This window comes from Salmo trutta, chromosome 24 (assembly GCF_901001165.1).
Source record: "Salmo trutta chromosome 24, fSalTru1.1, whole genome shotgun sequence".
In the NCBI taxonomy this organism is placed as follows: domain Eukaryota; kingdom Metazoa; phylum Chordata; class Actinopteri; order Salmoniformes; family Salmonidae; genus Salmo; species Salmo trutta.
Window position 1 is genome coordinate 24567423 of NC_042980.1, and position 27839 is coordinate 24595261.

At 42.3% G+C, this 27839-nt stretch overlaps 1 protein-coding gene across 1 annotated transcript; it reads right to left on the reverse strand.

Moving 5' to 3' along the window:
* Positions 1-217: 217 nt before the first annotated feature.
* On the reverse strand, positions 218-27839 carry LOC115160975 (von Willebrand factor C domain-containing protein 2-like). The gene is made up of 4 exons (XM_029711594.1): positions 26897-27839; positions 25375-25781; positions 12147-12276; positions 218-4306 (listed from the first exon to the last, which is right to left on the reverse strand). The coding sequence occupies exons 2-4, from the start codon at positions 25762-25764 to the stop codon at positions 4155-4157; spliced, it is 672 nt and encodes a 223-aa protein (XP_029567454.1). The 5' UTR covers positions 25765-25781; positions 26897-27839; the 3' UTR covers positions 218-4154.

Genomic DNA, 27839 nt, shown 5'->3' on the forward strand with positions numbered 1-27839 from the left:
GATGCTTCAGTTGTAAGTCATATGAAATATTGTCCATGTCAGAGGTGAAGAAGTGGAAGTAAAATGTTAACCCCTCCCCCCACGATGTTTCTCTCATTTGTGGTGCAGGGAATTACAGACCCTACGTTTCATTCAGAGGTCATATTTTCAACAAGAATTTACCTTTCCTACAATGAAGTGGTGAAGAATTGCACTTGTTCAGTATGTGCAGTCTGTGCACTCTCAACTTGAGCCTGAGTAGGAGTGTGTTTCCGCCTGGGCCATAGAAGTGCGAAGGAAGAATAAAAGAAGGAAAGAAATCGACACACACACCTTTGCTGTATAATAACACTTATTTTTCAGTCTTTAACAAAATAGTTTTTGTCTTCATAAATAATACACATTTTCTTTTCTCCACCTTTGATTTCCAGAACACACATTATACATTTTGAAGGTATTTACAAGTTATTATACACCATGAAGGGCACCAAGGGTTGTTTCATTTCATTTTGAATAAACATCTGAAGTGTTTGGTTAGATGTACCCACTATGTCTTCTAAGCTATGGTGTAGAGGTGGGTGTGTGTTTGTGTGTCTTGGTACTTCCAACCAATCCCTGTCTTTATTTTATTATTATAATTTCTGGCTCTAATTCAATATAACATTAAATTATAACAGTAGGAGTTAATATTTGTATAATCTTTAGGACTAACCCACAGTGCCCATGTAATAATACAGTTTGATTGTTTAATAAGTATTTTTCTCTCCATATTAGATAGTACTCTGTTGGTTTTCAGGCACACTTTATGTAAGAGTTTGTGTAAAAAAAAATAAAAAAGCAATAGAACAATCTTTCATAGCGTTCAGCTACAATAAGTCGGTGTCTCATGAAAAGAGCGATGGTATGGTACACCTTTACAGCATGGCTACAGGTGGTGAATGAGCAGTGTTTGGAGTGGGTTGCCAGGCTAGTGAGTGCATGAGCAGTAGGCTAGACTTTCAAGGCCAGACACACAAAAGACCAGACTCTTTTGTGAACAGAAAATGAACAGGGATATTGACTGCTCCCTCAGACGATCTTTTGATACATTTGTTTAACTATTACTCAATAAGGCTAATTCTTTACTCCAGCTGGGGTCTCAGAGATGGATTCAAAATCTACTGCACACTTCAGAATATTTTCCTACCAAACTGGAAGGTCACTGTACAGTTGGACCACTTTGAAAGCTCCCTGTATTAATCTGTTTAAGAATTTGTGTGGTAACTGGTGTTAAAAATAATTACGAGACAACTGCCTTATTAACCTTCATTCTTGAATGTGTCCCTCTGCATTACTCTAATAAGACATTCCTTCCATCATTGCATAAATGTTCACGAGACAAACAAAAATGTCAACGTCAATAGAGAGAAAGTATCATAATGAGTGGTTATCAATGTGAGAGGGGTAATTTCAACATGATCTAAGACAGGAGGGTCTGCTCTGCATGAGCTTGAGGGAGGTACTAAGGGATCACAGGTTAGCTGACGCTACAACCCACACTACCCCTCGAGGATCCCTTCCCTATCCCCAGAGCCATATACTGTATGTGCATTGTTATAATGATGATAATAATAAATTGCATTTGTAGAGTGCTTGTCGTTTACAAAAGTAAATCATGAAGCTCTTTACAATGAGAGCAACCATTAAAAGATAAAAGGGCTAAAAAACAGGCGAGAAATTAAAAGATAGCTAGCAGCCTAGTTCTATACAAGATGCACAAAATAATAAAGGAGGACAAAACAATCTATATCCAGTCATAAAAATGAATGACCCACTGAAGTAAAAATCCCAGATATCAGGCCTATGATAGACCTAATTAAAAGAGATGACTGATAAAGGTGTCATGGAGTCTCATACAATGTATGGACCTGTAGAGTGATGTGTATTGTCTGTGTAGGTATTCTGTCTTGAGAAATGGAGTCGCTCTTCTCATTATGAATGACTCATTCATCACAAGACAAGGTCGTGATAAAAATGACTTGAGCAACTCTAACCATAATGATGCAATCTAAATTTAAGTCCCCTTCCCTCATTCGTTCATCTTTTGAATTCCCCATCATTCAATAATAAGACTGCAGGCAGCTGAGTAGAACAGAATGTAGTCTACAATACAGTGGCTGCAGTGCAGACAGAGATATGTTTGGGAGGGTCGGCTCGTTAGGTAATGTATATGTTGGTTGTGTCCCAAATGGGACCCTATTCCCTCTATAGTGCACTCGTTTTGACCAGGGCCCAAAGGAAATGGGATGCCATTTGGGATGTACACTATGTGATATTCTATTCCGCCACCTCTAGTCAGGGGTCTCCTGTGTTCATTTCTGTCTCATTACCAGGAGCTGGAAGGCGTTATTAAGTAGTTCATCCATCAAACAGGAGGAATAGCTTCTAAAAGGTTAACAGGAATGGATTCTCACTGAAACACACACAAAAAGTATCAGTGATGAATTGCATGTGCTTAGTGGGAAATTCGCCTTCGAATTAATGACTAGTATTCATCATTTTAAAAAGAAAGAGTGTGTGTTGTGCACGCTACACAGGTTGGAGTGTGATGCTGAAACCAATAGGAATCTATAGGCAATGCATTAGCTCCAACATAATCTATTGTGTAATCTAAAAATGGGAGGATAGGAGCTTTTTTTTTATCTCAGCGAGAGCCTTATTGGCTTAAGTGCTTCTTCTTGGAGTACAATGTATCAATATGTTTTAAGGTGAAAAGGAATTACCAGTACTGTGCAAGCTGTGTGTATGGGCCTATGGAGGACGAAAGGGTGTGCGTACAAGTATGTGTGTGTGTGTGTGTGTGTGCATATGTGTGAGTGTCTGAGTGGTCCTTTGCTTTGAAGCATCAAGAAGACATATGCAGATTTCCCCTTTGTCTCTCTGAGTTCTTGCCGAGTGTGCTGGGTGCTTGGCTTCTGCCTACAGACGAAAGGCGGGCGGCATACTGCTGAGAGCAGAGAGGCCCGGCCTGAATACTCCTTGATTAAGGGAAATTAAAGCAGGCCGCTGCTTGGCTCGCTAATTGCTTAGATAACAAGTTCAAGCTGTTCGCTCTGAGGAATATTTTTTGTTGGTTTGGGCCGTCAGGGAAAACAATAAAGGCAATTAAGCCAAGAGGAATGGCCCCGGTAGTGTATTGATGCTTGAGCAGTTTTTACCCCCTCTGTTATGGGTTGCATGGCTTCTAACTAAAGACCTTATTTCAACTCCTGTAGTAAGTAAAGTTGGTTCCCTTTTCTACTTTTTCCAGTGATTTATCACTTACTAATGTATTGGTTGGATAAATTGGATAAAACTGGCCTCCATTCTCCCCATGCAGAGAAGAGCACCTCAAAGACAGTGTCATCAGTAATATTCTGTGTTGTAAATACTGTAACTGAGGGGATCTGTTTGTGGTTATGCTTTTGCCAGTCCAGATGACACATCGGGAGGCTGACATTGTACGTCATTCATTTCAGTGACCCCATCCCAAAGAGTGAACTTTTCTTATTGACTCATACAGAGATCATACAAGAAGTGAGAAGCCAAGAGCTGTGAGTGATATCCTTGGGTGACCATTGTAAATCATACTGGAGCGGCGTGATGAAGACATCTCACTTATTCGATTTAAACCCCAGACCCATTTTTTCTAAAAGCGCCATGAATTGTGTGCTTACTGGTTGTCCGGTCATTGTGTCCTGTTAAACCCTCCTAGATCTCATTTTCAAAACACCTGTAAGTGAGTGAGAGCTACAACAAGCTTACAGACTTACAGAAAACAACTGAGCATTTTAACAGTGCCAACGGTTAGGAGGAAATTAGTTCATGAAATATATTGTGTTTATAAGCAGCACAAGCAAGAAGTAATTATCAGAAAATATATATAGTCAGACAGTCAAAACAGGAAAAAAACAGTCTCAATAAAAGTTCCTGCTCTCCTCTGTGTTTAAAGTTGTGGTTGTGGTGGTGTGTAGGTACTGTGTACAAGAGCTTTTCATTTCAGCTAGTTATGCAGTCTCCTAGCCAAAGTTGCCAAGGAATTGGGCTCCTGTCCTGTCCATCATATCATATCAATAACACAAGATGTTGGTTTGCCACAGCAGTAGGCAGGACCACTCCCTGACCGCACATCACCGACACCGTCCCGGCCAGGGTTTCTATGACAACGTCTGGCCATTGAGGCACTCCCGGCGCAGGCACTGTGCTGGCTTCCACCAGTCCCCATTGTGACAGCGGCAGATGGTGCAGTCGTCCACCTTCACTTCAATACCGGCGGGGATGATCGTCGTTCCGGCAAAGCAATTTGGACCTGCCTCATGGGAGGAAAGGACGAGAGCGAGAAGAGAGGGAGGGAGAGAGAAGAAAAAAGACAAAGAGGGAGGGAGGGTAGAGAAAAGGAGAAATGAGTGTGGTGGTGGTTCTCTCGGGGGGGTTCTGTTAGAAGAGGATGGCAGAGTGATGTGGAGAACCCTGCCTGGGGAGTTTTGAAGTCAGAACCGACGCACAGATCCTTTCACGGGCATGCACCAATGGGCTTGTTTTTGCAACACTAAAGCGCTTTTGTTAGCCTGGCTCTCCCTTGACATAGAACACGTTGCATCCTAATGCACCGCGAGCAGAGGAGGAGAGGAGGCTGGCAGATAGGGCAGGCAGCGGCTTGGCAGCACAGAGAGGGCTGGAGTATACACACACGTGCACATACAAACACATACACACACACACACACAGAGAATGCTGCTTTGAGAGGCAGGAGGGAGATTAATCACTCCTAGTCTGCATGGAAAGGCCGCCTCAGCCTCTGTGGAAAGTCCCTCTTGAACACAGAGCTACAGTCTGCATTTTATGGCCTCCGCTCTCCTTCCTCAAATACAAAGCTAACACCAAGCTATAGTTTGCATAGAAAGGCCTCCTCAGTCTTTCTACAAAGTCTTCTTCAAACACAATGCTCCCCCACATCATATTCTTACTGGTCTCTTTTAACTAGAGTTGCAAAGGGAGGGTATATTACTGGAAACTTAAGAAGTTTACCAGTCACCTACCAGAATTTTGGTATCTTTCAAGGATTTTATGTAATCTATCACAAGACATCTAGTGGTGTCACAGGTGTCTGTAATTATCTCTGGCCCTCTGTGGGGCCTTATCACATGTAAAATCTTTGAAAATTAAATAAGATGATGACATTTTTTTTATGACACAGTTGTAAAACATGATCCTAAATATAAACCATCAACTTAGTGAATACCATTGGTGTCGGCATGAAATATCCTTTCTTTTTTTTTACACACCTTTATTTATTTTATTATGTCAACATATATTTGTTGCCAATGTTTTGGTGTCAAACTGGTGGCAGTTGTGAGGAAAAGTCAATAGTTGGAAGAGTTAACTGAAAAAAATAACTGAAAAAAATGACATTGTTGATTAGATGCTTTTTACATTAAATAGGCTAGTTTTGTTGAACCATATGGTCTATCTACTAGAAGCTAATCGACAATATAGACACAGATATAACAACATTCTTAATACATATGAATACAATTTTATTTTCATAAGTTACCAAATTTACAATAGATTGCCATAGATTTTCTGTTAATTACCAACATTACTGTATATTCTGGTAACTTACAGTTGAAGTCGGATGTTTACTTACAGTTGAAGTCGGATGTTTACATACAGTTGAAGTCGGAGGTTTACATACAGTTGAAGTCGGAAGTTTACATACACCTTAGCCAAATACATTTAAACTCAGTTTTTCACAATTCCTGACATTTAATCCTAGTAAAAATTCCCTGTCTTAGGTCAGTTAGGATCACCACTTTATTTTAAGAAAGTGAAATGTCAGAATAGTAGTAGAGAGAATTATTTATTTCAGCTTTTATTTCTTTCATCACATTCCCAGTGGGGCAGAAGTTCACATACACTCAATTAGTATTTGGTAGCATTGCCTTTAAATTGTTTAACTTGGGTCCAACGTTTCGGGTAGCCTTCCACAAGCTTCCCACAATAGGTTGGGTGCATTTTGGCCCATTCCTCCTAACAGAGCTGGTGTAACTGAGTCAGGTTTGTAGGCCTCCTTACTCGCACATGCCTTTTCAGTTCTGCCCACACATTTTCTATAGGATTGAGGTCAGGGCTTTGTGATGGCCACTCCAATACCTTGACTTTGTTGTCCTTAAGCCATTTTGCAACAACTTTGGAAGTATGCTTGGGGTCATTGTCCATTTGGAAGACCCATTTGCGACCACGCTTTAACTTCCTGACTGATGTCTTGAGATGTTGCTTCAATATATCCACATAATTTTCCGTCTTCATGAAGCCATTTATTTTGTGAAGTGCACCAGTCCCTCCTGCAGCAAAGCACCCCCATGCTTCACGGTTGGGATGGTGTTCTTTGGCTTGCAAGCCTCCCCCTTTTTCCTCCAAACATTATGGCCAAACAGTTTTATTTTTGTTTCATCAGACCAGAGGACATTTCTCCAAAAAGTACTATCTTTGTCCCCATGTGCTTTGCTGTTGTTCTGGGATTGATTTGCACTTTTCGCACCAAAGTACGTTCATCTCTATGAGACAGACCGCGTCTCCTTTCTGAGCGGTATGACGGCTGCGTGGTCCCATGCTGTTTATACTTGCGTACTACTGTTTGTACAGATGAACGTGGTACCTCCAGGCGTTTGGAAATTGCTCCCAAAGATGAACAAGACTTGTGGAGGTCTGCAATTTTTTTGAGGTCTTGGCTGGTTTCTTTAGATATTCCCATGATGTCAAGCAAAGAGGCACTGAGTTTGAAGGTAGGCCTTAAAATACATCCACAGGTACACCTCCAATTGACTCAAATTATGTCAATTAGCCTATCAGAAGCTTCTAAAGCCATGACATAATTTTCTGGAATTTTCCAAGCTGTTTAAAGGCACAGTCAATTTAGTGTATGTAAACTTCTGACCAACTGGAATTGTGATAGTAATAATCTGTCTGTAAACAATTGTTGGAAAAATGTATTGTGTCATGCACAAAGTAGATGTCCTAACTGACTTGTCAAAACTATAGTTTGTTAACAAGACATTTTTGGAGTGGTTGAAAAACGAGTTTTAATGACTCCAACCTAAATCCTACTTGTGACAGACTTAACAATTAATGTTTCCCAGTGTGCACATGAGATTTGGTTCTGGGTACTGAGATTAGGAAAGCCTTACAGCCTCTCTAGAAAGTGTTCCTCGAACAGAACTTCCCAGCACACTATAGCCTACCACACACCACACCAGCATCTTATTACACCAGCAAATAATCCTGATGAATGATTAAGGCGGAATCAGTTTTTTCTTGATATTACATTAGTTTTGCGGTTCCCTTTTTCTTCAGATAAGATTTGTGTTCCTTTTATCCCAAGATTTATTTAATATCTATGGAAAAGCTCATTATCTCCAGATTGTGTTTTTGATAATCAGATGGCTTGTGAATGACTTACCCTGCTGCCTTCTATGGGTGCCTTCCAATAAGATCTCCTTTTTTTCTGAAGTGTGCACTCGTTCACTACTTTCCAAAAATCTAAAGGCATTGGATGGGTGGAGGCATGGGTTAGTGGGAGTTTCCACCATATTTCGTATACGAGTCATTTCCCTTCAAATCAGTGCAGGGAAGTGAACAGGTGCACACTTTGGGAGGAAGGAGAACAAGTGCACACTTTGGGAGGAAGGAGAACAAGTGCACACTTTGGGAGCATGGAGATATATAAACCGGGACGTAGCCAAGGAATCATAGTTTCCACTCCTTTTGCAATCTCATAAATAGCTATTCTACACAACAACCACAGTGATAGATTTTAGTATTCAGGTTTTGTGCTCACAATCTTCAGGAAACAGCACCTTTTTATTCTCATGCTACAGGAGAGCATGCAGGTGGTGGCAGGAATTTTCTGTCTCCAGTTTTAATCATTGAAACGAAGCAATCAGTGGCTCAATTGGTGTGACGGTGACTTTGGAGCCGCTCTTTAAAACAGTCCAACAGAGATCTATAAAACCTTCTAGATTCTGTAAAGGGCGGGCCTTTCAGTCTAAACCTATTCCGAGGATCGTTTCTTGCAGCAGAACACTTCCACCTACTCTCAGGGAAATGGCTTTATTGATTTGATTTGTGTGACCAGCAAGTTCACAATGACCTTGTCTTTGTCCAAAATGATCAGGTCAAAAGTAGTGCACTATTTAAGGAATGGGTCCCAGACTCTGTCTGTTCAAAACACATAGGATAATATTAGGAGTGATCATATGTAAAAACAATAATAATAATAGACTTCTACACATTATAATAGCATACAAGCCCCACATGAGGGACATGGACCAGCAGAATTCTAAATATGCAATGACAACTTCAGTATTTCTCAAAGGTCTAATATTTATTGCATTCAAATATCTTGTCTCCAGGCCTGGGTTGGGCTCAATTTGAAGGCAGTCAATTCAATAATCTAAAAAATGACATTTATTTTCAATGACTCTTCAATAAACTGAAAAGTACTTTTTAAAACTTTTGTGGCTACTATATCTGCTGGACTAAACAAACCTAATGGCATGATCCAATATATAACACACCAAAAACCCTCTAGTCTACTACCTGCTTCCAACACCTTACCCACTCACCATCATCTATGTCCAGAACGAGTCTCCTCTCCTGTAATGATGTCTGCATAAAAAACATTACGCACATTACAACAATTCAACAATCATATTCTACCACCACCTGCTTACAACTCCTTACCCACCTCACCCTCATCTATGCCCAGGAACACTCTCCTGGTCTACTCAGAGATGATAAAAGCCCATCGATTGACCTGTACCTCAATGGACACATCGTGAGTGAACTATTGCCAAGCCCTAACTCCCATTGATCCACCATCCGCCCTTAGTATAGCTGGCATGGTTTACAGACAAACGGGGCAGAGGTTGATGAGAGAAGTGGGCATCGAGCAGCCCTGCCAAGTGTGGTTGTTTACGACTGGAGAGTCACAGCAGGAGGAAAGCACAGGATACTTCCCAAATACACCCTATTCCATTTATAGTGCACTACTTTTGACCAAAGCCCTGTTCAGAAGTAGTGCACTATAAAGAGAATATGGTGGCATTTGGGATACATCCACAAGCAAGGACACAGTCTCCACTGCCTATCACTGCAGAAGATTGACAAGACAAGGCTCTGGGACTTTGGGACTTTGCTCCATTCAAAGCCAATGCTTGTCTGTCAGGGCTGTCAATGGGGATGCATGTTACCTGTCCACAGCTGTCTCTGTGTGTTGTCACATGACTGTCCACCTGGAAGTTACAGTGACAGACAGTTCAGATGAACAGTAAAAGACAAAAGCTTATAAGACTAGCTAATTTCCATGTGTATTTCCCCTGTAAAAGTGAAAAACAACATTATGTAGGCTACATTTACATTATTCAGCATGTAAATTCATATTCTATCCCTTTATGATATAGCTAGGTTGTTCAAAGCAAAACGTAACAGACAGTTGCATAATGCCGAGGGTTTCTTCAGCTCCTCAGTTCCCTAAGAAGAAACCTTGAAGAAAGCCTGATGAAGCCCTCTACATGTTAGGGTACTTTAGTCAGCATGTTTCTGCTGATGCATGGAACACTTCATTCTCCATGGTTATGTCTGCATCCCAAACAGCACGCTACCCTCTATATAGTGCACTACTTTGTGTCAGGCGCAGTCCTCTGAGGGTAAGGTGACCAGATTTTGGAAAACATTTTTTGGGGGGGACGGTAGCAGCGCGATAAAAACAATGGCATGGAACTACATTTAACAATACGTTTTCGCTATAGTCCTTTCAATGAATTGTGTTAATTATAACACAGAAATGGATCACCCCTCCACAATTTTCTTAATCTAGTCATTGTTTAATCACCCAAATGTGGGTTAGCCTATGTTGTTGGATTCACTTTCTGGCCATGGGCATGGTTGTTCATGCGATAGTTATAATGTATCACTTGGTAAAACGGTCATTAACAGGTCATGCAAATGTGATTGTATACACCATTTGATTATTGAAATATCAGCGACATTTTAACATCAGAGTTGCTTTTTACTTTCTGAGGGCTAATCGGGAACATTTTCAGGGACAGATCGAGCCAGGTACAAGCCACCAAAATAGGGTACTGCCCCTGGAAATCAGGGACGCCTGGTCGCCATATCTGAGGGGTCATATTGGAATGTTTTGTTTGGTTTTCCAGACTTTGACATAGCTCTGTGAGCATGCAAAACAGTGGGATCAGAAAGTGTGTGTGCGTGTGTGTTCACGTCTGCGTGGACTTCAGAGACTTCCGTATCCTAACTGTAAGTTGCTCTGGATAAGGACGTGTGCTAAACAGCTAAAATGTGAAGGCAAATATAGGAAATAGGGTGCCATTGAATATGCATACTATCTGTCCAATCTGAGGGAGGCTTTGTAGGCTTGAAGCGAGCCATCATCTCAAGAGCAGGCGAAGTGAAAAGGCTCTCTGTCTCCTGCAAGCTCCTAAAGATGTCCAACTGGAATAGGCTACAATAATGGATCTATCCTCTATCCTCCCACAGTAAACCAGGAATGAGCATTACACTAAATACACACACACACACACACACACACACACACACACACACACACACACTCCAGGCTCAAGAGAATAATCTTGCCAGAGCTGGCCATGGTTTCTTAGGGGGGTGGAGATGGCAGGCAGGCAGGCTCCCTTAAATGCCACCGCCACAAGGGCGTCACCGTATCCTGTCTGTGTGGATTAGTGCTTCCTCCAGCTGCAGGCTCAGTGTGTATGTGTAGCGCGCACGCTCGTGTGTGTGTGTACAGGCATCTTCCTTGTACACCTTCGTTACCCTCTGTCAGAGAGTTTAGCCTAGATAGGTCAAACTACGCGACAAAGGAAAATACGCAGTCATTTTAAGGAAGATAATATTTTGATTTCCTCTGAAGTCTAAATTGGGAAATGTATTTATTCATCTATCTATATATTTTTCTATGAGCAATATCCTGAGTGGATACTCTTGTGTGGAATTCCTTGATCAACCATCAGTTCAGTCCCTTGATTGGCTTTTCCTATACTAGGGAAAAATCAGCATCATGAATTCTGACCAGCAAGATTATACCTTCATAGTGGGTATTTGGCTCAGGTATCAAAATATACATATCAGATGATAATTAAATTATTATGCCATTCCAGCATATAACGCTCATGATCCTTGATTGTCCCAGTTGTCTATTGATCAATCCAGCCCTTGAGGCTAATGAAACCAAATGAGCCACAACCAGACCAGCCAGCTAGGCTCTCTCTCTCTCTCTCTCTCTCTCTCTCTCTCTCTCTCTCTCTCTCTCTCCTCTCTCTCTCCTCTCTCACACTCTCTCTCAGTCTCTTGGATTGGGCTGGCTCAGCCATATCTCCTGCCCTGACTCCTATAACTAGCCAATGAGCCATCGGAATTCTATAATTATAATTTGGGGATTGGTTACGACTGACAAGGGCATCAGGGCAACATGGAGATAAAGGGCCCTCCAGGGGCCCATTATGAGCATCACACACACACACGCACACACACACACACACACACACACACACACACACACACACACACACACACACACACACACACACACACACACACACACACACACACACACACACACACACACACACACTTATGCTCTCTCTGGATGCCCTGTAATCAATGGGCCAATCTGAGCCTGTGTTTTTTCTGCTTAGTGTGTTGTATTTAATTAAAGCAGTTAGTATTGTCCTCATTAGCAGTCAGGCAGCCCCCCAAGGTAACGATTTATATAAAACATAAAACACTGAAAGAGACTGAAGACTGATCATCTTTTCGTTGGTTTCGATGTCATAAAAGTTGAGTTGAGGTTGAGTTTGAAACAGTTACAGGTTTCACGTTTATTTGCGTAATGAATGTGTAATGAATACAATGGAAATGTTACTCTCATAAAAAACCCTATAAGATCAGCAAGAAATATACAATTACACTAGCCTCGTTCATTATTCTGCGTCAGTCGGGTTTACCAGGCTACATATACACAACAACCAGCAATGCAATCGTAAGGTGTGTGTGTGTGTGTGTGTGTGTGTGTGTGTGTGCCGGAAAGACACAACTGGAAGAGCCCTTACCGTTTTTACAGATGGGACAGCACTGTTCTGGCTCGTAGACTGGGTTGACACACTCTGGGACGGCACAGTCAGAGACCACACAGTGCACCTCGTTATTTGGTTCACAGCGACACCACTCACAAGGCGAAGGCTGGAGGGAGAGAGGGGGAGGGAGAAAATGGAGAGAAAAGAGAGAAAGATATATTTGAATTGCATTTGAAAACCAATCATCTTACCATTGTAACAACATGCTGGCAAGATTACTATTAATATCAAGTTGGTTTCCCTGACAATAAAAAGCCTTGAAAAAATACAAGGTTTATTCGACTGAACATTGAAAAGGTCAACCCAGGGAACACAGTGAGATGTCTGTAGGGTTACTCATTAAAACTATTTTGTAAATCCATTTGAACTCCACTTGAAAAATATTATATGACCAATCACCGTGCCTAAACCACAGTGCTTAGTCTAGTCAACCTTGGGGGGCATTCTAAAAACAGATATTGAATTGGAACATATCAAGCAAGCCACATCAACCGTATCTCCATTGGACTAAGAGAAAACTTAACCCACTTGAAACAGTTGTTGTCAAGCCATGTCTGCATGAGCTGAAAACAGTTAGTTTACCCACTGACCACATTTCAATCATAGTTTGTACTACAGGCCTTTTGTTGTGTAGAGTGTATGCTGTAATGTTGTAAGCTACAGTGAAAGCAATTCACTGGCTCTAGAGAATGACAAAACTATCTTTCATTTGCACATTCACCCACAGCAAATGGTTTCCTTTTAGCAATATTTAAAGTCCCTGCGGCCCCAATGGCCTTTTCTCTGGCCCAATGCCCAAAGTGTGCCAATTAAACACACTTCCATATGTATGAGTCAACATCTCTCTGCCTGCGTCTCAAATGGCTCCCTACTCCCTATATAGTGTACTACTTTTGACCAGATGTCTATGGGCCCCGGTCAAAAGTGGTGCACTATAAAGGGAGTAGGGAGCCATTTGAGATGCAGACAGAGAGATGTGCCTGGTTAGCTGGCTGGCTGGTGCATGTGTGAGTCAGGGTCAATAGGGTAGAGTGATGAGAGAGAGGCGAGCCCTGAGCCCTCTCAGTAGCCAGGGTGTTTAAACTTTGTACATAGTGTAATTGCCAAACTGAGACTGTTCCACACACTAATGATCCCCTGTCTATTCCTTCAAATTGAATTAATAACACTGTTTGGTTTCAGAGCCAAGGGCTTGTGAACTTATCCATGGAAATGCTCCCTAATTGTGCTGAGCTCAATGTTAAACAAGAACAAACAAACAAGTTTGTGTCTGAGGGTGAAATGGCAGTCTTTAATTGTCAACTGAAACGGATTGACTTCTACTGAGAAAAACCTCACTGTTTGTAATACCACACTATATCCATGTAATTACCACTTTATCCTGTGCTGTAGTGTAAGGTGCTAACCATATTCCTATTGAACCAAATCTTTGGTGAGATTAAATATTGGTTTTGAGTGTGCTGGCCTATTGGGTCACCTGACAGGCAAACCAGTTTACTTTAATACAAATCAAAGACACAATTCATAAAGAATCTGTTCAAAGTTGAACAAACAACTAGAATCACAGTAGCATCCCTGGGATTGAACTGACTTCTTTATTGGCTGGGTGCTGGTTAGCATACATAATGCATTCTCAATCACGATTTCATTTGAGAATGCACTTTTTTTTTATCAACGTAGATATTGAACCAAATGTAATCTGGTGAGATTTTTTTCAGTGCACTAGTCTGTGGTCCCCTGATTTAACCAAACAAACCAAGTAAAAATTCATACAGAATTCGCTCAAAGTTGAACAAACAACAACAATCTCAGATACATCCCGGGGATTGAACAGATGTCTGCTTGCAGTACTTTATTGGCTAAATGCTGGTCAGCACACATAAACCATTCTCAATTACGATTCCATCTTAAAATGCAATCTTTATTCGCAGACCAGTCTGACTGCAACATTTCCAACACATGAGAGACATTTAAAGGGCTATGAAATTGTTATACAACTGTATCATTGAAATATTGATCTTACAGAACCTTTAGATGACGTGAGCTGTCAGACAACTCTAGCATCCTCTGCTTGTAACTAGAAAAATGTCATTTCATCATACAGACTTTAATGAAACCTGCCATATTCACAGGTTTCGTCCATTTTTCAAACACTACCAGCTTCTTCAACTTGTGATACCTATGATTGACATTTGAATAAGAAACATTTTCATGCAGTTGATCTTTTCACATACCTATAACTTTGTCCCTTTGAAAAATACTGTGAAAACATGTTTCTGAGCACTAGATGTACAGTAAAATGCCTTAAGTGTTCTGTATGTAAATGTATGGATTTATATAGCTGACTGTCCTTTGGGTAAATTTGCTTGATCTGGTGCCAAATCTATGGGGGAGGTTATGAATCTGAAACATGCTAAAAGTTAAAACATTGACAACAAGCCTTCACTGAACTCTATTTAGCATCATATACTCAACATTTAAAAATCATCTTTATGGCACAGATAGAAGATGGAAAATTGCACACTACTCCTGGAGGGACACATTAGATATGGATGGTTGAATTCAACTGTATCTATTATTTATTTTATTTTTCTAAATTGTGTTTCTTCCCTACTGTATTTGTTCATGTGCTGTCAGGGGGTCTCTTACGAAGACTGCAAGATGAATTTATTCAACGGAATCAACCAGAATAATTTCATATTTCTCTGTAATCATGACAAGACAAACGCAATAAATAACATTTCGTGACTGGTTGCATTGCCATACATTAGATACATCTGAAATGACAGTATATTTAGCCTTAACGGGAATGACCCTTTCCATACTTATTTTATCTCAATAATACATTGCAGGCAAGTGCACGCGTCCATCAATTCATTTACTGTAAAAGGGCTAGAGTGCTTTCAATGAAACCTTGTGTTAGATGTATTGTACTGTGAAGTGAATTCATGCCCTGGTCTGTAAGTACTACAGTAACTCACAAAATAAAGTAGAACACCAAGACCATATTTAGCTGTGCTGAGGGGTGTGTTAGTATGTTTCTGAATCAAACTATATGGCGATTTGTGAGCCCATCCATATTCATATTAAAGTGAACTGACCATCAACATAGCAATCAAGACTGTGGTAGTTGACCTCTGAGACTGCTGGGAGGAGGGAAATGAGGAAGATACAGACAAACTCCCTGGGGCGTAGATAAGGATGCAGTTTGGGGTGGGGGAGAGGGATGGGGAAAGTCATGCAGTTGCAGGGTGCTGGCAAAAGTGATGAGGGCTATGGAATGCCAAAATACATGCTAGTGAAGCCCACGTCAAAACATCTTATCTTAGCAGGGTGATGGAGAGCAGAGAGGAGAGGTGGAGTGGAGATGGGAGATAAAGGGATACGAGAGGAGAGGTGGAGATGGGAGATGAAGGGAGGAGAGAGGAGAGGTGGAGTGGAGATGGGAGAGGAAGGGAGGAGAGAGGAGAGGTGGAGATGAAGGGATGAGAGAGGAGAGGTGGAGTGGAGATGGGAGAGGAAGGGATGAGAGAGGTGGAGTGGAGATGGGAGATGAAGGGATGAGAGAGGAGAAGTAGAGATGGGAGATGGAGAGAGGAGTGGTGGAGTGGAGATGGGAGAGGAAGGGAGGAGAGAGGAGAGGTTAATATGGGAGATGAAGGGATTGAGAGAGGAGAGGTGAAGTGGAGATGGGAGATGAAGGGAGGAGAGGTGGAGATGGGAGATGAAGGGATGAGAGAGGAGAGGTGGAGTGGAGATGGGAGATGAGGTGGTGGAGATGGGAGATGAAGGGATGAGAGAGGAGAGGTGGACTGGAGATGAAGGGATGAGAGAGGTAGAGTGGAGATGAAGGGAGATGAAGGGATGAGAGATGGAGTGGAGATGAAGGGATGAGAGAGGAGAGGTGTAGTGGAGGTGGGAGATGAAGGGATGAGAGAGGAGAGGTGGAGTGAAGATGGGAAATGAAGGGATGAATGAGGAGAGGAGGAGTGGAGATGAGGGATGAAGGGATGAGAGAGGAGAAATGGAGTGGAGATGGGAGATGAAGGGATGAGTGAGGAGAGGAGGAGTGGAGATGAGGGATGAAGGGATGAGAGAGAAGTGGAGTGGAGATGGGAGATGAAGGGATGAGAGAGGATAGGTGGAGTGGAGATGGGAGATGAAGGGATGAGAGAGAAGAGGTGGAGTGGAGGTGGGAGATGAGGTGGTGGAGATGGGAGATGAAGGGATGAGAGAGGAGAGATAGTGGAGATGAAGGGATGAGAGAGGAGAGGTGGACTGGAGATGAAGGGATGAGAGAGGTGGAGTGGAGATGGGAGATGAAGGGATGAGAGAGGAGAGGTGTAGTGGAGGTGGGAGATGAAGGGATGAGAGAGGAGAGGTGGAGTGGAGATTAAGGGATGAGAGAGGAGAGGTATACCGCCCTACCTGATTGGCTCAAACACATTAAGAAAGAAAGAAATTCCACAAATTAATTCCAGGTGACTACCTCATGAAGCTGGTTGAGAGAATGCCAAGAGTGTGCAAAGCTGTCATCAAGGCAAAGGGTGGCTACTTTGAAGAATCTCAAATATGAAATATATTTTGATTTGTTTAACACTTTTTTGGTTACTACATGATTCCATATGTGTTATTTCATAGTTTTGATGTCTTCACTATTATTCTACAATGTAGGAAATAGTAAAAATAACAAAAAACCCTGGAATGAGTAGGTGTGTCCAAACTTTTGACTGGTACTGTAGGTCTTGGATGGCAGGAAGCTTGGCCTCAGTGAATTACTGGGCTGTACGCACTACCCTCTGTAGCGCCTTACGGTCGATGCCGAGCAGTTGCCATACCAGGCGGTGATGCAACCGGTCAGGATGCTCTCAATGGTGCAGCTGTAGAACTTTTTGAGGATCTGAGGACCCATGCCAAATCCTTTCAGTCTCCTGAGGGGGAAAAGGTATTGTCATGCCCCCTTCACGACTGCCTTGGTGTGTTTGGACCATGATAGTTTGTTGGGGATGTGGACACCAAGGAACTTGAAATTCTCGACCCGCTCCACTACAGCCCCGTCAATATGAATGGGGGCATGTTCGGCACTCCTTTTTCTGTAGTCCACGATCATCTCCTTTGTCTTGCTCACGTTGCGGGAGATGTTGTTGTCCTGGCACCACACTGCCAGGTCTCTGACCTCCTCCCTATAGGCTGTCTCATCGTTGCCGGTGAACAGGCCTACCACTGTTGTGTCGTCAGAAAATGTAATGATGATGTTGGAATCATGCTGGGCCACCTTAGTCAATAACTCATTTATAAAGTTAGTTATGAAGGGAAGTTTCTCAAACTAGTTCAAAGCTCCAGTTCTCTTTGGCCTACGTTTGTGTCTCGTTTGTGGCTTAATCAGCATTTCAAATTAAAACAAGTTTTTTTTTCCTCAGGCAAATTGGAAAGGAAAATCTATTTGAGCAACTCATTTTAGATCCGTTTTAAAGCAAGTTTCCTCTCATAGGTGTCAGTGCTGAGGAGCACAGTCGCTAATTACTGTAGGATGTACACTGTGTGGGCGATGGAGGGGGTTTGTGTGTGTGTGCGCCTGCACGCACATGTGTGGGTGGATGTTCTTTCATATATTAGTTCATTACTTTGTAAAACAAGCCATTTTCAGATGCTGATATATGTTCTGGTTTTCCTGTAATATTTGTGATCGTGAAAGGTAATGTATTTTGTTGTGGAACTTCTACTGCAGTCAGTCACCTCTGAGTCTGATCAGTGTTTAAAAAAAGCTGTTGCAATGCCCTTATACACATGTGAGCAGTTGAAAGAGAGTTCAAAGATCTTCAACCGTCAGAATAGAACCTAAAACGTGCCATTTTGTCAAAATGTATCTTTAGTAAATCACAGCATTTTTTTGTAGAATCGCTGCAGTCACTTCTGTTGTGAGTCTGATGAGTGCTTTGTTATTCAATAGATTTAGGTGCCTCTAATCTGTCTCGTCTGGGTTCCCATGTCAGTAGACAGTCTCTAATCTGTCTCGTCTGGGTTCCCATGTCAGTAGACTGTCTCTAATCTGTCTCGTCTGGGTTCCCATGTCAGTAGACTGTCTCTAATCTGTCTCTCCTGGGTTCCCATGTCATTAGACTGTCTCTAATCTGTCTCTCTTGGGTTCCCATGTCATTAGACATTGTCTAATCTGTCTCTATTCGGTTCCCATGTCATTAGACGGTGTCTAATCTGTCTCTCTTGGGTTCTCATGTCATTAGACTGTCTCTAATCTGTCTCTCTTGGGTTCTCATGTCATTAGACTGTGTCTAATCTGTCTCTCTTGGGTTCCCATGTCAGTAGACTGTGTCTAATCCTTCTTTCTTGGGTTCCCATATTTTAGACTGTGTCTAATCTGTGTCTCTGGGGTTCTCATGTCATTAGACATTGTCTAATCTGTCTCTCTTGGGTTCCTATGTCATTAGACTGTCTCTAATCTGTCTCTCTTGGGTTCCGTTGTCATTAGACTGTGTCTAATCTGTCTCTCTTGGGTTCCCATGCCAGTAGACTGTCTCTAATCTGTCTCTCTTGGGTTCCGTTGTCATTAGGCTGTGTCTAATCTGTCTCTCTTGGGTTCCCATGTCAGTAGACTGTGTCTAATCCATCTCTCTCATAACAATATGTGTAGTAATGCCTAAGAGCAGAGAGCTACAGAATCTCTACACAGTATTTGCAATAGAAGTAAGAAACTATATTCAAGAGCCTCAACGTTATGCACCAACAAATCAAATCAGTGTGGCTTGTAGGACTTAGGTTGCTTTTTGTGTCTATTTTTGAATCAATGGGGACTCAACAACAAATGTCCTTGAGGTCCTTCACACCCCCTCTGTAACCCTCTCCCCTAAGGATGTCAGTCAGGAGCACGGATGGGATGGGGATTGATCTGAGTTCACATCCCAGCCCTATAGCCTGTTCTGTTCTGTCACGTCCTGCCAGCCTGGGACATAGATATAGAACAATTGTTTTATCTCTATGGCCTGGGATCTGAACTCACCCTATATCTCCTGGTTCTTGATTGGAGCTGCGCTGCAGAGGCTGGGGCTGAGGCTGGGGGAAGGGCCGGGGGTTGTACAGGCGCGAAGGCGGGAGCCACGACGGGCGGACTGGTCCCTTCCTCGTCGGACGGGGAACCCTGTAGGTGAAACACCTACCGAGGGTGAGTGGCACAACTCTCTCATATACTCTAATGTACTCTCTTTTTGATATACTTATACTCTCTCTCTATCGTATATTTGATATACTACAAAACATACATCTAAAATGAAAGTATATTTAGCATCAACGGTGAGTGGCACAACTCTACTGAGAGTGGGCTATAGTATACAACACCGCAGCTCCCCGTCGCCAAACTGTCCACCAGACTTAATAAAGTAGCTTCCCTCCAACTACATTACATCTACATAAATAATGGACTACTGCCCAACAGAGACTGACTCAGCATTCTGCAGATGGAAAGATTCACTTTCTGACAAAAGAGGTCTTTAAGGCTGGAGCATATTTCTTAACAGATTACAGGGCACCATCCATGATCAATCAATGGTCAATCAAGTCATTCGTTATCAATGGGTTTTATTACTGACATGGCATCTATAGAATGTAACTCGGAGACACTTGCTATGGGTAATGCACAAATTATTGACATTCCCTCTTCCATCAGTGAATTCATATCTAAGAGAAACATAAGATGTTGGACAAGGTGGTGATATAGTCTCGTCTATGATATTAAATCCTGCCTTTTGGGTGTTAGACATACTGGTCATAAAACCAGTGTTTCTATCATACTCCCTATGGCTGCATGCCTGCTTGTTTAGAAGAGATATCAGAGAGATTTCCAACCTTATAAAGATCTAACCTGCCTTGTGGGTCTTAAAGATGCTGATATCTGTTGGACTCCTTCCCCGCCTGCTGTGTTCAGTAAACATGGAGCTCTGCATAAAGCGCCAGGACGAGGGCAAAGGAAATGCAAACCAGTCCTGTTGGTATCCTCTTAATTGGGTCTTTCTTTAGAAACGACTGGCACCCTTTGATTTCTGTTAACTCCGCTGGACACCATGCAGTCCTTGTTTTATACAGTAATTCAAAGAGATATAATACTTTCATATGTCTTTCATGCTTTCATAAACAGGCACTTTCATGCTGGACACAACCATGGTTTTATGACTTTAGCTTCCTCAAGTCATCAGATTCCTGTCACGAATCAACAATCCCACAACAGTGATCTGATCGAAGCTTCGAAGGTGTGGTCAATGACCATCCTTGCCTATATCAATTATTTATCTAAACTAACTGAAGAGTGGCCATTTTTATTGTTCCAGTCACAGTTTCCCCGCTCTGTTCTGCCTCCATGTGTAATTTCTCTGTTGAGAAAATCGATAGGAACAAATTAATGTTTTTTCAAGAGGCGGGAAATGTCCTTCCCTCTCGCTGGGCCCCGCCACTCAAGGTTAGTGGGGATTGGAGGTTGAGATGCACTATTGATGGACTTGATCTCACATCAAACCAGCAGGCTTTAGACACGCTCTCAGGCCTCTCTCTCTCTCCCTGAGGGGAGCATGGCTGTGCATCCCAATACAGGGCTAAGAGGCTTCATTGACGTGCCACTCGTCCGCTCAACACCGATCCACCCAGGCTAAGTCCCAAATGACACCCTATTTAATTTACAGTGCCCTACTTTTGACCAGAGTCCCATGGGCCCTGATCAAAACTAGTGCACTAGAAAGGGAATAGGGTGCCATTTGGGACGCAGTCCCAGTCACCGATCACAATGGATTAAGTACACAGGTGTAAATGCCTGATCTCTCACAACCTTATTAGCAACACACTGCTGCACTGAAGTCCCCCATACTAATTAGCTAATGCCAGGCCTCTTGCTGGAGATGTAAGAGCATTGTAAGTGATATGGAGCTGTCTAGTATTAGTGGCAGGTGTATCACCTGGGATGAGCAGTCACAGTTTGATTGAATTTAATTGAGTTGGAGAATATGATCAAGGACATTAGGCTAATCAAATAAACTACCTGGCCTTTTTGAGGGATTAGATTTCTTGGAAACAAAATGACAAATAATAACGTAGCAGAAACAGACAACTATGGTCTATGCCCCTCAAACTCAACTCTGGACCTTGAAGCCAGTTCCACTGCTTTTTTTCATCGTTACCCTCTAATCATGGACTGATTTAGTCCTGGGACACCAGGTGGGTGCAATTAATTGTCAGGTAAAACAGAACATCAGCAGGCTCTGTAACTTGTAGGGTAAGAGTTGAATACCCTTGGTCTCTGTGGTGCATTTACCACCAACCTAGACACACTTGTATACCAAACTTCACAACAATACTTTAGGGAACATGATTTTCTGTGGAATGGAAATGGAACATTAGCATAATTTGATGTAATGCTAACCATCACACAAGTGGATGATTGGGAACACAGTATGATTTCACAAAAGCGTAAATGTAATCAATGTCATTGGTCACCTCATGCACTAAAATGCTAAATCATCATGGAAACTACTCAAACTATACAATAAAATACAACCAATCGTAGAGCTCAATCATGTGCAATTGTGTTACAGGGTTTTTAGCAGAAGTACTTTAGGTTGGTCTTTATATTACAAACACATTTTCTGTTAATGTAAGTCAAACAAAAGATTTCGAATGAGATCATCTTTGCTCTCTTCTATAAAATGTCCTTAAATTGTTTAGTTTCATTACATTTCTTTACAATATGCAGTAACATAATTATGAGTCCTGTAATTAGTGTTGTATATGTTTTAGTGACGTGGACTGAAACAACTGACATTCAGTCGAGTCATTTCATCATGTTTATTTGGTATGAAGAGGATTCGGGAGGTATCATGCGATTACCCTGATCTTGTAGCTAGTTACTCGAAAATCTCATATTTCACATCACTAAACATTTCACATTGTACAACAACTAACAACTACCCATTACTATTCAGGGCATATCTCTGGTTTTGTTTATGTTTGTCATGTCAGTGCTGCTGTTACAGTATTCAGCTCATCTGTATTCGCCAGGTGGTTCCTCCTATCACTGTGATGGGTCTAAGAAATGCATCTTCTGAGGGAAAAGTTGGCACAATTCCTTCTCATGCTTAGAATGAATGCTGCATTATCCAGCATAGTTGCACTGCTGGGTATAGGCAACAGTTTATGACAGAAAGATTTGTCTGAAAATGTACTTATTCCTGGCCCTTACTTTTTGTCTGTAGGGTCAACTGACTCACTCACAGCAGAATAAAAAGAGCAGCACTATAGTATAGGCCCTGTTTATAAGCCAGTAATAAGCTATGCTAATAGGGTTCATCATTGGTCAGTATAGACTAGGACTGTCCACACCAACACAATGCTAACCGTGTTCATCATTGGTCAGTATAGACTAGGACTGTCCACACCAACACAATGCTAATGGTGTTCATCATTGGTCAGTATAGACTAGGACTGTCCACACCAACACAATGCTAACGGTGTTCATCATTGGTCAGTATAGACTAGGACTGTCCACACCAACACAATGCTAACGGTGTTCATCATTGGTCAGTATAGACTAGGACTGTCCACACCAACACAATGCTAACCGTGTTCATCATTGGTCAGTATAGACTAGGACTGTCCACACCAACACAATGCTAACGGTGTTCATCATTGGTCAGTATAGACTAGGACTGTCCACACCAACACAATGCTAACGGTGTTCATCATTGGTCAGTATAGACTAGGACTGTCCACACCAACACAATGCTAACGGTGTTCATCATTGGTCAGTATAGACTAGGACTGTCCACACCAACACAATGCTAACCGTGTTCATCATTGGTCAGTATAGACTAGGACTGTCCACACCAACACAATGCTAATGGTGTTCATCATTGGTCAGTATAGACTAGGACTGTCCACACCAACACAATGCTAACGGTGTTCATCATTGGTCAGTATAGACTAGGACTGTCCACACCAACACAATGCTAACGGTGTTCATCATTGGTCAGTATAGACTAGGACTGTCCACACCAACACAATGCTAACGGTGTTCATCATTGGTCAGTATAGACTAGGACTGTCCACACCAACACAATGCTAACGGTGTTCATCATTGGTCAGTATAGACTAGGACTGTCCACACCAACACAATGCTAACGGTGTTCATCATTGATCAGTATAGACTAGGACTGTCCACACCAACACAATGCTAACCGTGTTCATCATTGGTCAGTATAGACTAGGACTGTCCACACCAACACAATGCTAACCGTGTTCATCATTGGTCAGTATAGACTAGGACTGTCCACACCAACACAATGCTAACGGTGTTCATCATTGGTCAGTATAGACTAGGACTGTCCACACCAACACAATGCTAACCGTGTTCATCATTGGTCAGTATAGACTAGGACTGTCCACACCAACACAATGCTAACCGTGTTCATCATTGGTCAGTATAGACTAGGACTGTCCACACCAACACAATGCTAATGGTGTTCATCATTGGTCAGTATAGACTAGGACTGTCCACACCAACACAATGCTAACGGTGTTCATCATTGGTCAGTATAGACTAGGACTGTCCACACCAACACAATGCTAACGGTGTTCATCATTGGTCAGTATAGACTAGGACTGTCCACACCAACACAATGCTAACCGTGTTCATCATTGGTCAGTATAGACTAGGACTGTCCACACCAACACAATGCTAATGGTGTTCATCATTGGTCAGTATAGACTCGGACTGTCCACACCAACACAATGCTAATGGTGTTCATCATTGGTCAGTATAGACTAGGACTGTCCACACCAACACAATGCTAACGGTGTTCATCATTGGTCAGTATAGACTAGGACTGTCCACACCAACACAATGCTAACGGTGTTCATCATTGGTCAGTATAGACTAGGACTGTCCACACCAACACAATGCTAACGGTGTTCATCATTGGTCAGTATAGACTGGGACTGTCCACACCAACACAATGCTAACCGTGTTCATCATTGGTCAGTATAGACTAGGACTGTCCACACCAACACAGTGCTAATGGTGTTCATCATTGGTCAGTATAGACTAGGACTGTCCACGCCAACACAATGCTAACGGTGTTCATCATTGGTCAGTATAGACTAGGACTGTCCACACCAACACAATGCTAACGGTGTTCATCATTGGTCAGTATAGACTAGGACTGTCCACACCAACACAATGCTAACGGTGTTCATCATTGGTCAGTATAGACTAGGACTGTCCACACCAACACAATGCTAACGGTGTTCATCATTGGTCAGTATAGACTAGGACTGTCCACACCAACACAATGCTAACGGTGTTCATCATTGGTCAGTATAGACTAGGACTGTCCACACCAACACAATGCTAACGGTGTTCATCATTGGTCAGTATAGACTAGGACTGTCCACACCAACACTAAATGACTCTGACCTCTTCTCCTGCTGTCACCCGACTGACACATACCCCTCCTACGCTGTGCTACAGCCTCTTCCACCATGTAACGTCCGACTCCAACCTGGGTATGGGTTTCATTCAGTATGGTAGACAAGCCTACTTCAAGCATGATACAATAATACTCAAACCATGGCTCAAAGCGTTTGCCATTGATGAATTTGTTTGCTTGGGGAATCTCCAAGCCCATTGATACAGTATGAGGCGCCTGTAGTTATTGTGCAGCACATAGTGCCATTGCTAATCAGCCATATCCGTTAAATAGGACAGATGTCAGATAATGCAGTGAGTTAATGAGTTCATGTTGCACTGTGACTCTACAAACAGTATATATTAAATGGATTCTCCTACCAGCAGAGACCATTGAGGGGAAACAAAATACCAGTTATTGTTGACCCTCTCCATCTGACATGGCCATGCAAATCTTTAAACTTACTATATTATGAGAGGGCAAACATTACAATCATGTTTTGAGTGGAATGGTTGTTGGGGTTGCAACAATTATGCAGTCAACACTGCTGCATTGTTTTGATCACATTCAATTGTTCTCTCTCAGCTCATTACCTAATTAAGGAAAACGAATTATATGCCTGATTATGATGTGTATTGTGGTACAAATGTAATTGCATCCAAATGTTTAAATTAACATTTTTAATTATTACAAACGATTGATCAATAGACCATGCAAATTAGACAATAAACACAAAACATCCCTACCTTAAATTCCTCCAGGATCTTGTAAGTTTTTCCCCGGTATTCACAAAAGTTTTTAACCTCCTTGCATTCCGGACAACATCCATTGTGCTCCACTTTTGTGCACTTCGGGTGTATCTTGGGGCACTCTGGCTGGTCGCACACCGGCCCGTCCTCGGTGCAAACGCACGGGCAGTTGGAGTGTCCCGGGAAGAAACGTTCCCCCAGTTTGTAAACGAAGCCACTGTCGTCCACGCAAACTTTCCCCCGGTAGTCGTCGAAAATGAGGGTGTCGCTGTTGGCAGTTAACTCCGCCTCGTCCGCGGCGTAATCCTCGGGACTGAAGGAGGCTGGTGACACACTGGCGTGGAGGGCGAGGAGGACAACGCAGGTCATTGGAAAGAGAGGGCCCATCCTTCGCCGCGGTATTCCTATTGCATTCAAGGAGAGGGTCTAAGTTACATTTACTTTACCCTTAACTTTCCATTCACTGTCTGTTCTTGCATGAAGCAAGACAAGGCTGTTTGGGACAGGTGCCAAATAAACATCCTGACGATATCATACAAATGGTGTGGGATATTTTCAATTAGACTTATTCACAACAAGGGACACAATCACAGAGAAGGTTTACAATCTAAGTCGTCTTTGTGTGTGTGCGTGACAGAGAGACAGACATACAGACAGAGACAGAGAGAGCGCGAGAGAGAAATAAAGAAATTAAGAGGGACAATATGTGTATTAGAATAAATAAGACCAATAAACAGAAATGGGTAGAAAAAAATGTCTTAGGCTATTGTTGGATTCCCAAAAATGAGGTCGCCCATTGCATCGGTAACGGAAACCTACCAGGTAAAGTATTAGTACAGTTGATAGGCTCGTAGGCTACATTGCAAACGCCGGTGTTTTCTTATAGACTAAAGGCTATGGCATCTTGAACCCAGTGCAGTTCAGAGTGAAAATATAACCTAACCTTATAGGTCTCATGTGCTTTGCTTTCATAAAAATAAAAACAGATTTGGATCTTCAATGTGAATTACATGACCAACAGGTTTCTCCGTGCTAATCATTTGAACACCCTTGTCAGTGGGGATTTGATCACCCCCCCATGCTTACTGTTGCTTTTATTTGTTTTTATTTTACTTCAACAGCCTTTACCAAAATAACGACATATTTCCCCAGGCAGTGCTTAATGCGCAATAGGCTTTAGTCCAAACGCTTCGCCCCTCGCCATGGTAGCTAGAAGAACGGAATTCTATATTTGCCTCGAGACTAAACTGAGCTCTCTTCATTATATTCCTTCCTGCCAAGGGAGAGACTCACTGAATCTTAATTGACAGAAACATTTATTGACAATATTGTTGTCCTCAAATACCAATCTAAAGTAGGCCTATTTCCTATCATTACATTTATGATATAAAGTGCAGAATGTCAGTATTTTAAGTAAGAGAAAGCTCCAAGAGAAATACGACGTGGAAAAGGAGATGAGGTCCTGCAATGGATTTTACAATAAATGGGAAGGTGGATAAACTGGGCATTACAGACTCACCGCGTTGAAATGCCTGGTTCCACTGGTAGGAGTCGGGATCAACAGAGATCCAAACCGGTAGAACGGATTAAACACAGGACGCAACAACTTCCAGATGAACAATTCGATAAAACCACCAGGCTCCAGATAAAAAGATAATCCCCCTTCAGTTGCTATTGTTGTGCGTAAAAGCAGTTAGATACTAGACCATTGTCGGTACCGATGCCTTTGGAGCAGCGCGAGCGATGTGATATGCACACACAAATCGGTCTGATACATGATTATCCCTTATTTCCCAGAGATTAAGATAACAACACCACACTAGGCAGTTCACGTGTAAAAAATAAGACTCGAAAAATGATAATTCCCTCTATTGTTGTCAATAGGCTGATCCTAGACGTCCACGGCAGTGAGATTCATTTCAATCAACTTCCAATTGCTGCAGATCAAAAACACCATTTGGTCTTGTTGCATACATCCAGCAGCGCATGCATGGCAATGGGAAAGATAATAGACCAGAGATCCGGAAGATTCAACTTTAAGAGGAGAACAAATATCTAAAAGAAACGACATTTACACCTAACATCTCTTTTTCGCGAGGGAAAGTTAAATATTAGCCTAAATATACGTTTTATCTTCCAGACTTTTCCGTGCGCACTCACCGGGAAGAAGTTGAGAACATAGTAACAATCATAGATTGATGCTCGTTAGTTGAATAAGTTGAGGAGAAAAAGCGCCGAATCAAGTCCTCCGCCTATACGGCCAATGTTGTGAAGAGGAGCATGCAGGAACAGAGGCGCTTCTCATGACCCTTGTGAGCAAGACGACGCACTCTACTTCAGGACCACGGACAGCGGCAGAGCGGAACAGCGGCAGACAGCGGTGTCTTCAGCACTGTCGCTGTTCATTCGAGGGTCCCACTGAGCACGTAGAGATTCGAGAGGTTTCCCATCTTGCGTTGCTC